The 12,341-nt window shown below is 37.4% G+C and overlaps 1 protein-coding gene across 7 annotated transcripts in view; it reads left to right on the top strand.

Moving 5' to 3' along the window:
- The window catches only part of TUB (tubby bipartite transcription factor), a 159,517-nt gene that overhangs the window by 115,990 nt on the left and 31,186 nt on the right, over positions 1 to 12,341 (top strand). For 3 of the 7 annotated variants that reach the window (XM_027700710.1, XM_027700729.1, XM_027700736.1), the window contains exon 4: positions 4,867 to 5,004. The exons of 2 other annotated variants lie outside the window; for them this stretch is intronic. In XM_027700710.1, coding sequence (XP_027556511.1) covers positions 4,867 to 5,004 — 138 coding nt within the window. The remainder of the gene's footprint in view (positions 1 to 4,866; positions 5,005 to 12,341) is intronic. 2 more of the 7 variants (XM_027700720.1, XM_027700744.1) reach the window with 1 other exon arrangement.

The raw sequence follows: 12,341 nt of genomic DNA, 5'->3' as shown, positions 1-12,341 counted from the left end.
GCATTGACTAAGGCTAGAACTTTACAAAGTAAAACAGCAAGCCATTCTTACAGTAATACATAAGAGCATCTCAGGCAACAGTAAGAAAAGGATTACCAATTTTCATTGATTTGTTAAGGTACACCCTGACTGAACTGTAGTTTATCTTTCATTGCATGGTACTTATTCTGGGTTTCACTTTTACTGTTGAGTACGTTGGTAAATAGAATGAGTATCTGCCTTATGCAGTAGAACCAGTGATTTGTCTCACATACCTCATTGTTTGGTTCAACCTCTTTCTACTTAAGGTGTTTTCCAGACAGACTGCACAATTTCATAATTTTTTTTTCTTTTTGTGATTTTTCAGTTACTTATTCTTCACATGATACACTGATCAAAACCACTTTTTTTTTAGCATGTGGCATTTTTATGTGATAGAGATTTGTAAGTTATGATTCATGGATTTTTTTTCTTCTTCTAAGATCATCAATGTGCAAGCACTCATATAAAGAAAAATGGTCATGCAAATGGAAAAAAAAAATCTGCATTTTCATTCATGCTACTTTGAAACTACTTTCCTGTGTGAACTTCTCATTGTGAAGGCCAGATGAAAGGACATGTTTTTCCTTTTCGTTCACTCATATAAATATGTGTGGATAGCTTATAGAATTGAAAAAAATATTGAGTTGTCTGCATCACAGTTTACTCATGTGGTTACAAATTGCATCCTTTTATTTGATTGTGTGTTGTCGCTTTATTCCTGTAACATGCAGTGTTGTCCAACACAGAACAGGCTCATGGAGAGGCTTCTTTTTTCCCCTTTTAGCACTTAGGGCATTGGTGATGCAAGGCAAAGCTGGGACACTGCACTTCTCTGCTTTGAGGAAGCCCTTCTATACTCACCTTGTATTATGTTAATAGACTATTATTAATGACCTATGTTGTTTGCTCCTCTTTTCTTTTCATCTCAGATCCTGAATTAATATCACAATCTGTGCTCCTTTCTGTCTCTCCACAAGTATTTTTTTTCTCTAATACTGTATGGAGGGCAGTAGTCAGTACTTGATTTAATGAACATGGATGAATAACACTGAAATTAAAAATCATGTAGTAGTTTTATTTGTAAGTTTGGCATTTATCTTAAAACTATTTCTTACAATTTTTAAGTTCAAATGAGAATGAAACATCAGATCTGAGAGTCCAGTGGATTTTTCTGTTTGGAATACTGACTCACTACAGCACTAGCTCCTCCATTTTTTTCTTGTCTAAATGCAAATTCTAGTACAAACAAATAATTCTTATAGAAAAGGAAAATCTCTGGGTTTTTTAAGTAGAGATTTTAATAATCTGGGGTGAGACATATGGAATATTGGGCTAGATTTTCAAATGTAGTCTCTTATTGTTTAAGATAACTATCAATAGGGATTTTTAAAGCTGCCTAAATTTCTATTTGTACTGAAATGAATGCATTTTTGAGTGACAGTCTTTGAAACTTCATCTCCAAATAGCTGCATTTGAGGTTCTTTATTTATCCTGTGGTACTGCCTATCATTGTTTCAACTTTTCAACATCCAGCTAAGGACATAATCGTACTGTTGTATCGGTGAATATTATCTAGGGAGGCCAGTTTATCTCATTTTCCTTATTTAGGCTTTTTTGCAGGGAACTGTAAATTGTTTTATGGGGCTATCTAGAGCCCATGGAGAATGCAGGTTAGAGTTTGCCTCAATGTTCCCATCCTGCTGAGAGGGGAAATTCTTGTCATACTGTTACTTAGTGATCCAAAGATGTACTAAAGGGCAGAGGGGAAGACATTTGATCCCCTGACAACATGGTTGGGGATAAACATTGCCTCTGTGAATTGCTTCATCTCCACAAAGGCAGACTAGAAGTGCTGGTTTGAGAAGTTCAAAGCTCCACATGCTAATGACCAGCTGCAGAGTGAGCACAGAGGGGTTTAGAAATGGTCGTTCTTCCAACTCTCCAGGGCAGGAGAAAGCTCTGGAAAAGGAAAGCAGTATTTTTACTTTCCTCCACATCTAAGCCTTTGGACCCACTGAGCAGGGTAGGTTCACAGCATAGATGGGTCAGCAGGCTTCAGAAAATAGCCTGTTGCCCACTCCTCTGCAAGTATCCAAGTCCTGGCTGGCCTGCTGTCAGGAACTGCTGTGCTGCATAAACCTCTCCCTCCCACCACACTGCAGTGGGCAGCGCTTACACATGAGATGTCTGGGGAGGTTGGCACTTGTGGGCAGGGGAGAGCGGTGTTTTCCCTGTGCTTAAATGCAAGTATATAACCAACTTTCCTGGAACTCAGGCTGTCCTGAACTGAATTTGTCCAGAAAGCAAACTAAATATTTGGTATCTAGAGAGATAACACAGGAGAAAACATGAGTGAGTGTATCAGCCTTAGCTGAGGTCTACTATTTACTAAATAGCTAATAGCTAAGAATAAGATGGTTTTGTCATGAAGATGGTGTGTTGGGATCAGATTTGGATTTAGTATTACATTTAAATGTAATGGTAATGCTCAGAAATGTATCCTTTAGAAATAGGACATTCTGTGCCAATCCCTTTCATGAACCCAGCTGCAGTATCTTCAAGTTTATGGTTTAAATCTTATTTTGCAGCCTCCATCACTTGTGTCTGTTTACCAGAGACAGCAGTGTAGGTATATGCTCAAAATGGCTACCGGACTGAAATCCTGTTCTCTGCCTTACAGAGTAAAGCACTGGAAATATTTCCTTCTCTGTCCTTTGGAGCTCCCTCACTGTACTTATGATCAGATATTGTTATTCTCTTGCTGAAAGTTACAGGACAAAAGTAATTCAAAAAACTTCAGGCTTTTACTTGTTAGATCAAAGAATGGTTAGCAAGACAGTGAAGATAAGTCTTTAACTTTGGAATTAACAGTGTCAGAAAGTTTCATCCTTTGCTGATTAATCATTGCTTTGGACCAAGTAAATGATCCTTCTTCTGAGTGAATGAATGTGACCAGATTTAAAATGATTTAGAGAACAGTCTGGCCATTTAATAAAGTACTGAATTTAATTATAACATGGATTATTATTTTCAAAACAGAAGAACACAGCCTAGTTTTAAAGAGAGGCTGAGCTACAAATATAGCATAGATGCTGGGTTGGCAAATCACACCTATTTAAAGACTGTGGAGTGGGGACTCTGGTTCCCTGCTTAGTCTGAGGCTGCCATGCCTGTGGAAATAGGACCCAATGTACTGTCTTTTATGTGCCATTTTTCCTGGCATCCTGTGCACTCACTCCTTTGATTGTCTTACTCATTTCCAGTGCTCCTTTACACTCAGCAAAGGGACTGCAGTCCTGTGATTAGTAAATGATAGACAGGAATGAGATGTTGGGCAGTGACAAGCTGTTTCTCTGGGCTTTTAATCACTCCTCTACTAATTTAATGTATATTCTCTACAAAACTTGAACTCTTCCTCTGCATAATGAGAAAAGGAGCATGTGTTTATTGAGTGCCTCAGGTGCTCATTGTGTTGTGAATGTAATGCTATTCATAACAGATTGCTGTGCTGGGGAGGGTGGCTGTGGGTTTGTGAGCTACAGTCTACACAGACATGACTAAATCCGTCTCATCTTTCTCTTCTGAGAATCTCCTTGGTGCTTCAGTTGCTATTCATGCACATGAAGGATTTGGTGAAGAGGAGAGTTGCTTCACAGACCAGAAGCCTAGGGAGGATTTTCCCCTTCAAAGAGAGATTGGTGGCAGTCCACACGTCATTGGGAATCATTGAGTCTTTTGGGGGGGTTATGAAGTTTGTCAGGATATTTTTAAAGTAATTTTAGGGGCAACCAGTTCTTTCCAGTAAGGGTCCTCGGGGGATTTTTTTTTTTTTATCCTTTTAAAGAAAGCACTTTAGTTTTGGGGAAAAGAAAGGGTGGGAGGTCCAAATGCCAGGGAGATAAAACGCAGTCACCACATGAAGCCAGTGGGGCTTAGCCCTTAACAGTGACCAGCAGCCAACCCGAAAATGTCTTAGTGCCCACCTACAGTTTGGGATGTGAAGTTTGAAGATGCCTCTATGTATTTCACAAAAGCAGTTGTGATACTTATTTAAATTCAAGGCTTGGCCTGGCCAAAAGAAAGAGTTATGGTGTGTGTTACTTTCACGGATGCAAATATTGACCTCAAAGTGTGTCATGCTTTTAGGAAAACAATAAAGCCTCTTTTTACTTTGAAAACAACTAGCATTGCATGAATTATGTGACATTCACAGTTTATGCCTTGCATGTTATGTAGAGACTTATAAGGAATTAATTTGTGTATGTTACAAAGTAGGAAGCGTTTTTAAATTCAGCTTGGACATAGTTTTACTCTAAAATGTATGGCCAATCTACTCATCCTGCTGTGTTACACAATTGTGCAAGATGTGTTTTGAAAGTAACCTGCAGATGATTCCTTGTTTACAGAGTTAGGATGTAGCTCTAAGCAGAGACGCTACAAAGTCTAAATAAAATTTTTCTGTCTTCATGCTGCCACTGTTGATGATCAGCCTGGCAGAGCTTTACTATGAGGAAAAGTGCTTCCTACAATAGCTCAGCAACTCATTAATATTCTGATGTCACTTTTAACCTGAAATTTAGGAGTTTATATGTTATTGGGAGGAGGAAAAAAAGTAAGGAAATATATTCCAACTAACTTAACACTTTCAGGTTTTTACTGTAGCTTTGCAAATTCTGGTTTATTTGACTTTCCTCACTGCATGAATCGTCTGAAATACCAAACTCTGCTATGTCTGCTTTCTCTTTTATGCCTTCACAGAGTTCTCAATTCTTTCTCTCTTGTGTCTCTTTCTCTTTGTTTCTCTCTTCTCTCTGTTTTTCTCTTTTGGACCCTGAATCTCTGAAGCAGTGCAGGAGGCCGAACAGGAAGATGTAAAGGTGGTAGTGGATGCCCAAGCTCCGAAACCAACTAAAAAAACCAAGGGAGCAGCTGCAAGCTCTCAGACTAGCAGCACCAGAAAGGAGAAAAAAGGGAAACACAAAGGTTAGCTGCATGCAGCTGAATGTCAGATGTTAAATTAATTCTTTTGCAGTCAATTCTCTCTCTTTTTTTTCTTTTCATTTCTTTGAAAATCTGAAAATTGTCTAAAAGTAAGTTCATGAAATTTTTATGAGATGGGAAAATGTGTGTGACTTGGTGTTTTCTGGGCATGTACAACCTGGGAGTGAAGGACTAAAATTTGTAAATGCAGTCTTTTCCAAAGGACAGTATTTCTTCAAATTGCAGAGGAGGAAGAAAGTACTGATGGAAGGATGCTGGTGTTTTCCTTGTTAAAGGAATTGTTAAAGAAATGAGAACCATCTTACAACAGTGTGGTTTTTTAGATTATCTGCAAGTAATGTAATTCAGAGGAACAACCTTAATTTGCAGCCACTTCTGTCCATACTCTTGCAAATTAGAGTTTAAGTGGACATTTTGAAAATCAATTCAGCAAAATTGAGATAACAGCCTCAAGGAGGTTTTTTTAAGTTGTTACTTGAGTGTTACTCTATCCCTCCTGAGGTGTTTTTATGAAAATTTTTCTGCAATGATTTTGTGTACGATTAGGTAAAATAAAAAATACACTATTGGTAGTGACAAAAGGCTACTGGTATTCAAATTTTATGTATATATATGAACACTCACAAAGAGAGAGAGGTTGTTATGCCACATACAGTTACTTTTTATTTGATGGTGACTGACTAATGAAATGAAATAACTTTTCAATAATTTGCAGTTCTTGAATAAAGCCACTGTAACAGTATCCTGCCCTGTATTCCGGTGTTGTGCATGTCCAACAGTGTCTCCATTGTTGCTTAGTGTATATCCTTGACAAGTCTGTTTAAAGATAGCAGTGACTAATAAGGTTAATTATTGAGGTCAGAGTATTGGGGCTTATCTATAGGGATTTTGCAGGACTTGAGCCTACCTTAGTGAAATCCTTTACGTATTGCAGCTTAATTCTTGAGATCTGAATCTACAGTATCTCTCTGTCTGTAGTCCCCCTGGCTGCAAGGAAAGCCCTAGGTTAGACAGGCTTTAGAGTCCGGCCCTGAGCTAAAGACTTTATTCATATGTTTGAAAAAAGATGGTGTGTGCCAGTACCTAGGCTTAAAATAATAAGGAAAAGTCAAAGGTAGAATTAGCTGAATGTAAAAACTGTTGGCAAAATAAATGAACAGAGAGCTAATGTTTCCCAATTTAATGTAAAAGGTAATGACATTCCAGCATAGTAATACAGATGCCAAATTTTATTTTGAAGTACATTTTGCTCAAGAGTAAAAATTCTTTTACTATTTTAACAGAAAACCTGTTTTCGGCTGTAAAGGAGCATTATGCAAGCTAATACTTAAATCATGGTTATGGCATAACCTTGAGGCTCTGTTTCATCTTATATAATGTCTGTTTTGCCCTTATGGAGTGTCTGTGTCTGTGCTATGTTCATGACTGAAGTTACTGTGCTGGTAGTTACAGCAGGTTTGATGTGACAAATTTGCCTTGTATAGGACCACTGTCTGTATACAGTCATATGTGTTCTGGGCAGTTTTCTTATGAACTCTTGGCTAAAATATTCCCAGGCCTAGTGAGGCACATAGCAAGGAACACTCACTGGAGCGTGTGACTCTCAGGGTTGTTCTGCAGAGCCCAGTGATGTGTGTCTGGGGTTGTATTTGTTGGGCAGCTCCGCCAGATATGGGTGAGTTAGCCCACGAGCAGAGGGTGTTTACTGTGAAGGAGCTGCACAGTTTTCCATTATCTCACAGTGGGTAACACCTAGTATTTTTCTCACATGCCAATAATATTTTTATTCATTTTCTAAAAGATTCCACAACCAGGCAAATGTTGGCATATATTAATAAAAGCAAGTTGTGTCAGTAAAAGTAATGTCACTTTATGTAGGCTGAGAACTTTTGCTTGCTGATACTGCTCCATGTGTTGGAAACTAATATTGTTAGCTCTAGAAATCTAGAAATACAGTTTCTGCTGCAATTCTTATTGCTCATCCCATTATGCTATGTGTGCTCTTCCCTGGCCTCCAGCATTTGCCCATCAGTTGCATCTTATGTGTGCTTCCTGAGAGTGGAGGCGTTATTCATCAATTATACTAAAGGAAGTGTTGAGTGTCTTCTCTCCTGAAGTTTATGTTGATGATTAGTAACATATGAAAGCCAGTTAAATTACATTCAGACCATGCACATAACACCTTCTCATCCAACTCATCTACTTTTTCCCTACACTGGTATTTTACTGTTCATTCATGCATAATGTCACCCTTGGAATAATATCTGGTTTACCTCTGACAGTGTTGTAAACTTGGAGTGTTTGCAGGGGATTATAACTGGGTTTCCAGTCTTTCATTCTTATCAAAGCTCCAAAATATTTTTTTATTGGATGAAAAAGTAAAACCAAAGGCATCTTAAAAATTCCAGTTGGATTTTACTGATAAGTCCACTGCAGACATAGCTGATTTTATACTTGGGATTGAAGAAAATGCAAGTGGTAACAGAACCCTATAGAGGAACTTGTATCAATTTTTGAGTTACTTTTAAATGTGAATTTTAAGAATAGATTTTGTAATAGTATTGAATGGATTTGCTAATAACTTCAACTCTAACTAATGAAAATGGATGAAGGGTAAGTGGATTTATGCCATTTTTTGGCACAAGAGATTTTGTTGGAGGGAGTTAATTGGTAATTAGACCAAATCTTGGGAAATTTTAGGTTCTGTTTATAGCTTTGCAATTGCTTCAGGTTTGTCTCCGCTCTGACTGTAACCTTTGTATGTCCTGTAAACAAGCAGGACAAATGCTGAGGGGTGAATTCACTTCACATGCTAAAATAGCATTTTAAATGTTTCTGTTAATAGTGTAGTGAATATTGCCCTTCTAAGCATAGCCAAGTTCTTTGTGTTTTAAGAAAAAAGAACATTTAGACCAGATCCTAAGAATAAGAAGCTAATTCAGAGAAAAAGTTGTTGAATTATACATGAATACATGTTGAAGCTGTAGAGTAATGACTGTACTCTGATCTTAGATGAGTAATGCTTTTTAAGTGGCTTGAAGAATGATGAAACTATGATCAGAACAATGTGCTAAAGACAAATGTGAGAGAAATATCAGGTTTAGTGAGATTATACTGACATAAGGCAAGAAAATGTGGCTAACTTCTGCTGGCAGTGCATTTTGTAATTCTGTGATGGGTAGCATGGTATTCAGCAATTTTTTCTAAATCTGGTTATTACTGGTATTTCTTAATGGCAGTATGCAGTATACACTGTGCCTATTTTTAAAAAAGAACCATAATTTTTGTCGGGCAGAGCCTACAAATGCAGTAAATTGATGACATTTTGTAGTAGCTTAGCACATTAAATTGATATTTCTGAAAGCTTCAATCTCCCTTTTATGATTTGACATAATATTCAGTATTGGGAAAATCCCCAAGATGTAACAAACAGATGTGTAAAATGGTTGTCTTTCCAATGCAGATAGTGGATCAAATTCTGGTTTGATTTGTAGCACTAGTAAGGGGTGATTAAGGATATTAGTGAACCCAGTATACACTATCACTTGGTGGTTCAACAGAAAAATAATGCAAACCAGTGAAAGTATTTGCAGCAGAAACCTGTGGAAATTATGCACCCTACATAGTACTACAAATACCAAAATAGAGCATCTTTAGCTATCAAAATACCTTGATGATTCCTTAAAAATGGAGATTCCTGAAAGTATTACAAGTACACAGTGGTGTGGGTTTTGTTGTTTGGTGCGTTTTTTTCTACCAATATAGATTTGTGAAGAAGTTAATAAATATACAGGATAAAGTGGGTTTTTTTGGCTATGAATGGGGTAAATTAGGAAGATAAAATGGAACTTTTAAAAAACCCAGAAAACCCTGCGAAGCCAGGAGTTAATACAAAGTGAAATCTGGTATGAAAATTCAGGAATCATTCTGTGAAAAGTTGTTGTTGGTTGTTTGATTTTGGTTTTTTTTGAATAGCACTCTGGCACTCAGAGCGTGTAAGTACATTCTAGGAAAACCCTGCTCTGAACTGCCATGGAAAATATAAAGGAAGATTTTTTTTTCTGTCAGTGAAATCAGGACTCTGGATGCATTTTAAAATGTTGAAATAAACAATACCTTCCCAGAAAATTTTCTTTTATGTTGTACATTTAATGTATATAGTACACTGGTATTTCCTGCTGACTTTATGAGAGTCAGGAAGCAGACGAGCTGCTCTTACACTCAGCTCTTTTCCTGCCAGGATGGCTATTCCGTGTTTTGATTTGGTTTGTTTCTTCCGTGTTTCTTCTCTCTCTTTCACGCCTGTCTGACTGTTTTGATTTGTGCATCCTGTCCCATTTTTATATGTAACAAGCAGCTACATTAACACTGACTGGCTAAGAAAGCAGCAGTTTTTGTTGAATAAGAGGCATCATTTCTCACTCTAACACTTCCTTTCTGATGGGGGTAGGGAAGCTCATGTAGAGCAGATTTATCTTGCCTTCCCTGTAAGGGGAAAGGGTAGGAGGAACAATGAATGAGTTTCCACCAAGAAAAGTCCTGTTATTTCTAGATCTGACAAACCTTTCAGGTTGTGCTTTGGTGACACATGAATTTGATTGTGAAGAAATAATTTTGACCTCCTCAGGATAAAGATTTATGAATGTACAGTTCCTGCTATTGATTTCTAGATTTCATCAAAGTGAATGTAGAGCTTAGTGCTGAAGCACTTTCTTTTAGTGACCTGATCTGGTGTTAGCGATAGTCCTTCTTTTGACAGAAGCTCTCTAGAGGTCCTTTTGGAAAAAAATTCTACATGCCCCCTTTCCTTCTAAACAAATCCCTTTGTGATTTTGCTTAACTCCTATCAGTGGATGCACAGCCCCTATGAGAACAGGAATATACTGAGAAATGGCTTAAAAAATATTGACAGCACGGCTTGCTTTAAGCCAAGTTCTTTAAAGGACAGAAACTATTTGTTCTGGTGTTGGGTCTCTCTGAGATTCCCTGTCCTTGACCTCAGAGCAGGCCAGCCATCCTTTGAAGGTTTGTGCTGCCATCCCTCAGTTGGAGGAAAAGCTGCTCTGCAGTGTTCTTGAGGAGCAATTGCAGTTGCAGGGTCATTGCTGGCCACAGCCTTTGGTGTTGTCCATGTGGATATGACTTCTTTGTCAGACCAGTAACTGAGCTCAAAAGATGAGGATTTCTCTTCCAGAGACCTCCTGCCTGACCTTGGTCAGCTCTCCAGAGCTGATCTGCAAAGGGCTTAATCATGTTCTTGAAACTTAGTCTGTGAGCAGTATGTCTGTCTTCACACATCGAATTTGTGCCTTAAATGCTGTATAAAATGAGAACAAGAACTTTCTTATCCTGCAGTTCTTCACTTGTAAAGCAGGGACAGAATTAACTTGTTTTCTATGCTGTATTCCTTTCCTCATACTTAATCTCCTTTGCCTTTCAGTCACTGAGCTCAATTACTTCTCTCTGATTTACCATACTTTTCTTTTTAGTTTCTATCTTAGTTTGCAAATATCCTATAAAGAAATTCTTAATTTATTAAAGGAGTTGTTTTCAAATAAATTAGAAATCTATATTTTCATGGGGTCCTAAGACTCTCTAAATAATCAGTTAATCATTCTTTCCTGGGTTTGTAAGTTCATGTAAAAGTACCTAGAGGAAATAACATTTGCTGAAAATATTTTCACAGCAAAATGTTTGCATGTATAAATACATGCAGAGAGGAACATGGTGTTTATAAATATACAATTAGATTCTTTTCCTGAAAGATCCAGTTTCTGGGGATTCAAGCAGGATATAGCTGAATATTTTAATAATGTTTTGGAGAGCTGGCTCCCTATGCTTACACCTGTAGTTTCTTGCTGGGTAGGTTGTCACATATTTCATCTGTAACAAATTTTCCAAGACTACCATTGTGCACTGTGCACTATTGTCAGATAGCAAAATCTTTCCTTGTGCTTTATCTCATGCTTATCTGTAAGTCATGGCCACACATATCAGCTGCCTATCTGAACTTTCCTAGCTCATACATTGCTTGGTTGTTTGTAGTAATTTTCTCCCATTTGACTCTTTCCTCCTACTCCTCTGCCCCCTAAAAATTTTAAGTATTGTTTCTTTTGAGCAATGAAGTAATCAAAATTGTGTTTCTGGCCTGTCCTCTTACATTTTCTTATTCTTCTGTAATATTACAGTGTCATTAGACTGTGATGACTTTGAGAATTTCACTGATGAGATGTCTAGAAATGCTCAATTTCTGTCTGATTTGAAAGGGAATTCCACTCAGACCTATTCTGTTACAGATTCTGGGTTTAGACAGGACTTCTCAGTGGACTGATCCAAGCCTTGTGTTCAGTGTGACTATACCCTTGGTTTTTGACTTGCATATAGGCTTAGGAAGTGTATTTCTTTTCTGAAAAATAGCTTTGAAGACAGTGAAGCTGACATAAAAATGCATGAGGCTCAACTGGATACCTAGAACTGTACTTATAGTGTTCTACTAGTGCTAGTATGCTATTTTAATGACTTCTAGATCTGTAGGGCCAAGGAGAAGGGATATACTCCAGGATCTATGGCCTCCATCCCATGTGGTCTATACTTGCTCAGTGTGTCAGATGAAATTTGATAACTACATCTAGTAGAACTCTGATGGCTCATCTGTATTAATTTTAACATTTATCTATAGGACATATCAAAATGGTTGGAAACTGTTCAGCAAGATGCTGCTGTGGATATAGGATAGAGAAATGTATGCCTGGTGACCCTCCCATAAAAAGATTTCCTTTAACTGCTGGATTGGAACAATTAAATAAGGTCTTAACTTCATTTCCTCAGAATATATTGTCTTTACAAAGTCCAGTGAAACTGAATGGTTTTTGGTTTGTTGGTCCATGCTTTGGAAGCTGAGGTTTCAAACAGGCATAATGTGGTACTATAAAATGCATGAAAACTTAGATTTGTTTCTCATACATCATGAAGACTAAGAAAAATTTTGCTACTTTATTTCTTTCCCAAGGTTTTCAGTGGCAGTTCTCATATTTATTTTTCCCATACCCTTTTTCTCTCTCTCTTCACTCCAGACCTGGATCTTGTGATTTTTTTTTTGGTGTAGGTAGTTAACATTTTATGTGTTTGAAGCAAAAGAAAAAAAAATCCTATCTAAATAGCCTATACCTAAGATCCAAGTTAAGTGCGTGTCTACCTAATGTGTTCTGAATTTCTTAGAATTTAGGTGAATTCAGTTTATAAAAACATTCTATGTGGTAGTTTAGATTACCATCTCTTAAGAGATTGATGCTGCCTATTTACAAATATTGTCTAGAAGT

The sequence above is a fragment of the Neopelma chrysocephalum genome, unplaced genomic scaffold, assembly GCF_003984885.1.
Source record: "Neopelma chrysocephalum unplaced genomic scaffold, ASM398488v2 Primary Assembly neopelma1_24, whole genome shotgun sequence".
NCBI lineage: Eukaryota > Metazoa > Chordata > Aves > Passeriformes > Pipridae > Neopelma > Neopelma chrysocephalum.
Note: the sequence above shows the minus strand (reverse complement) of the source record. Positions and strands in the feature narration are given on the sequence as shown.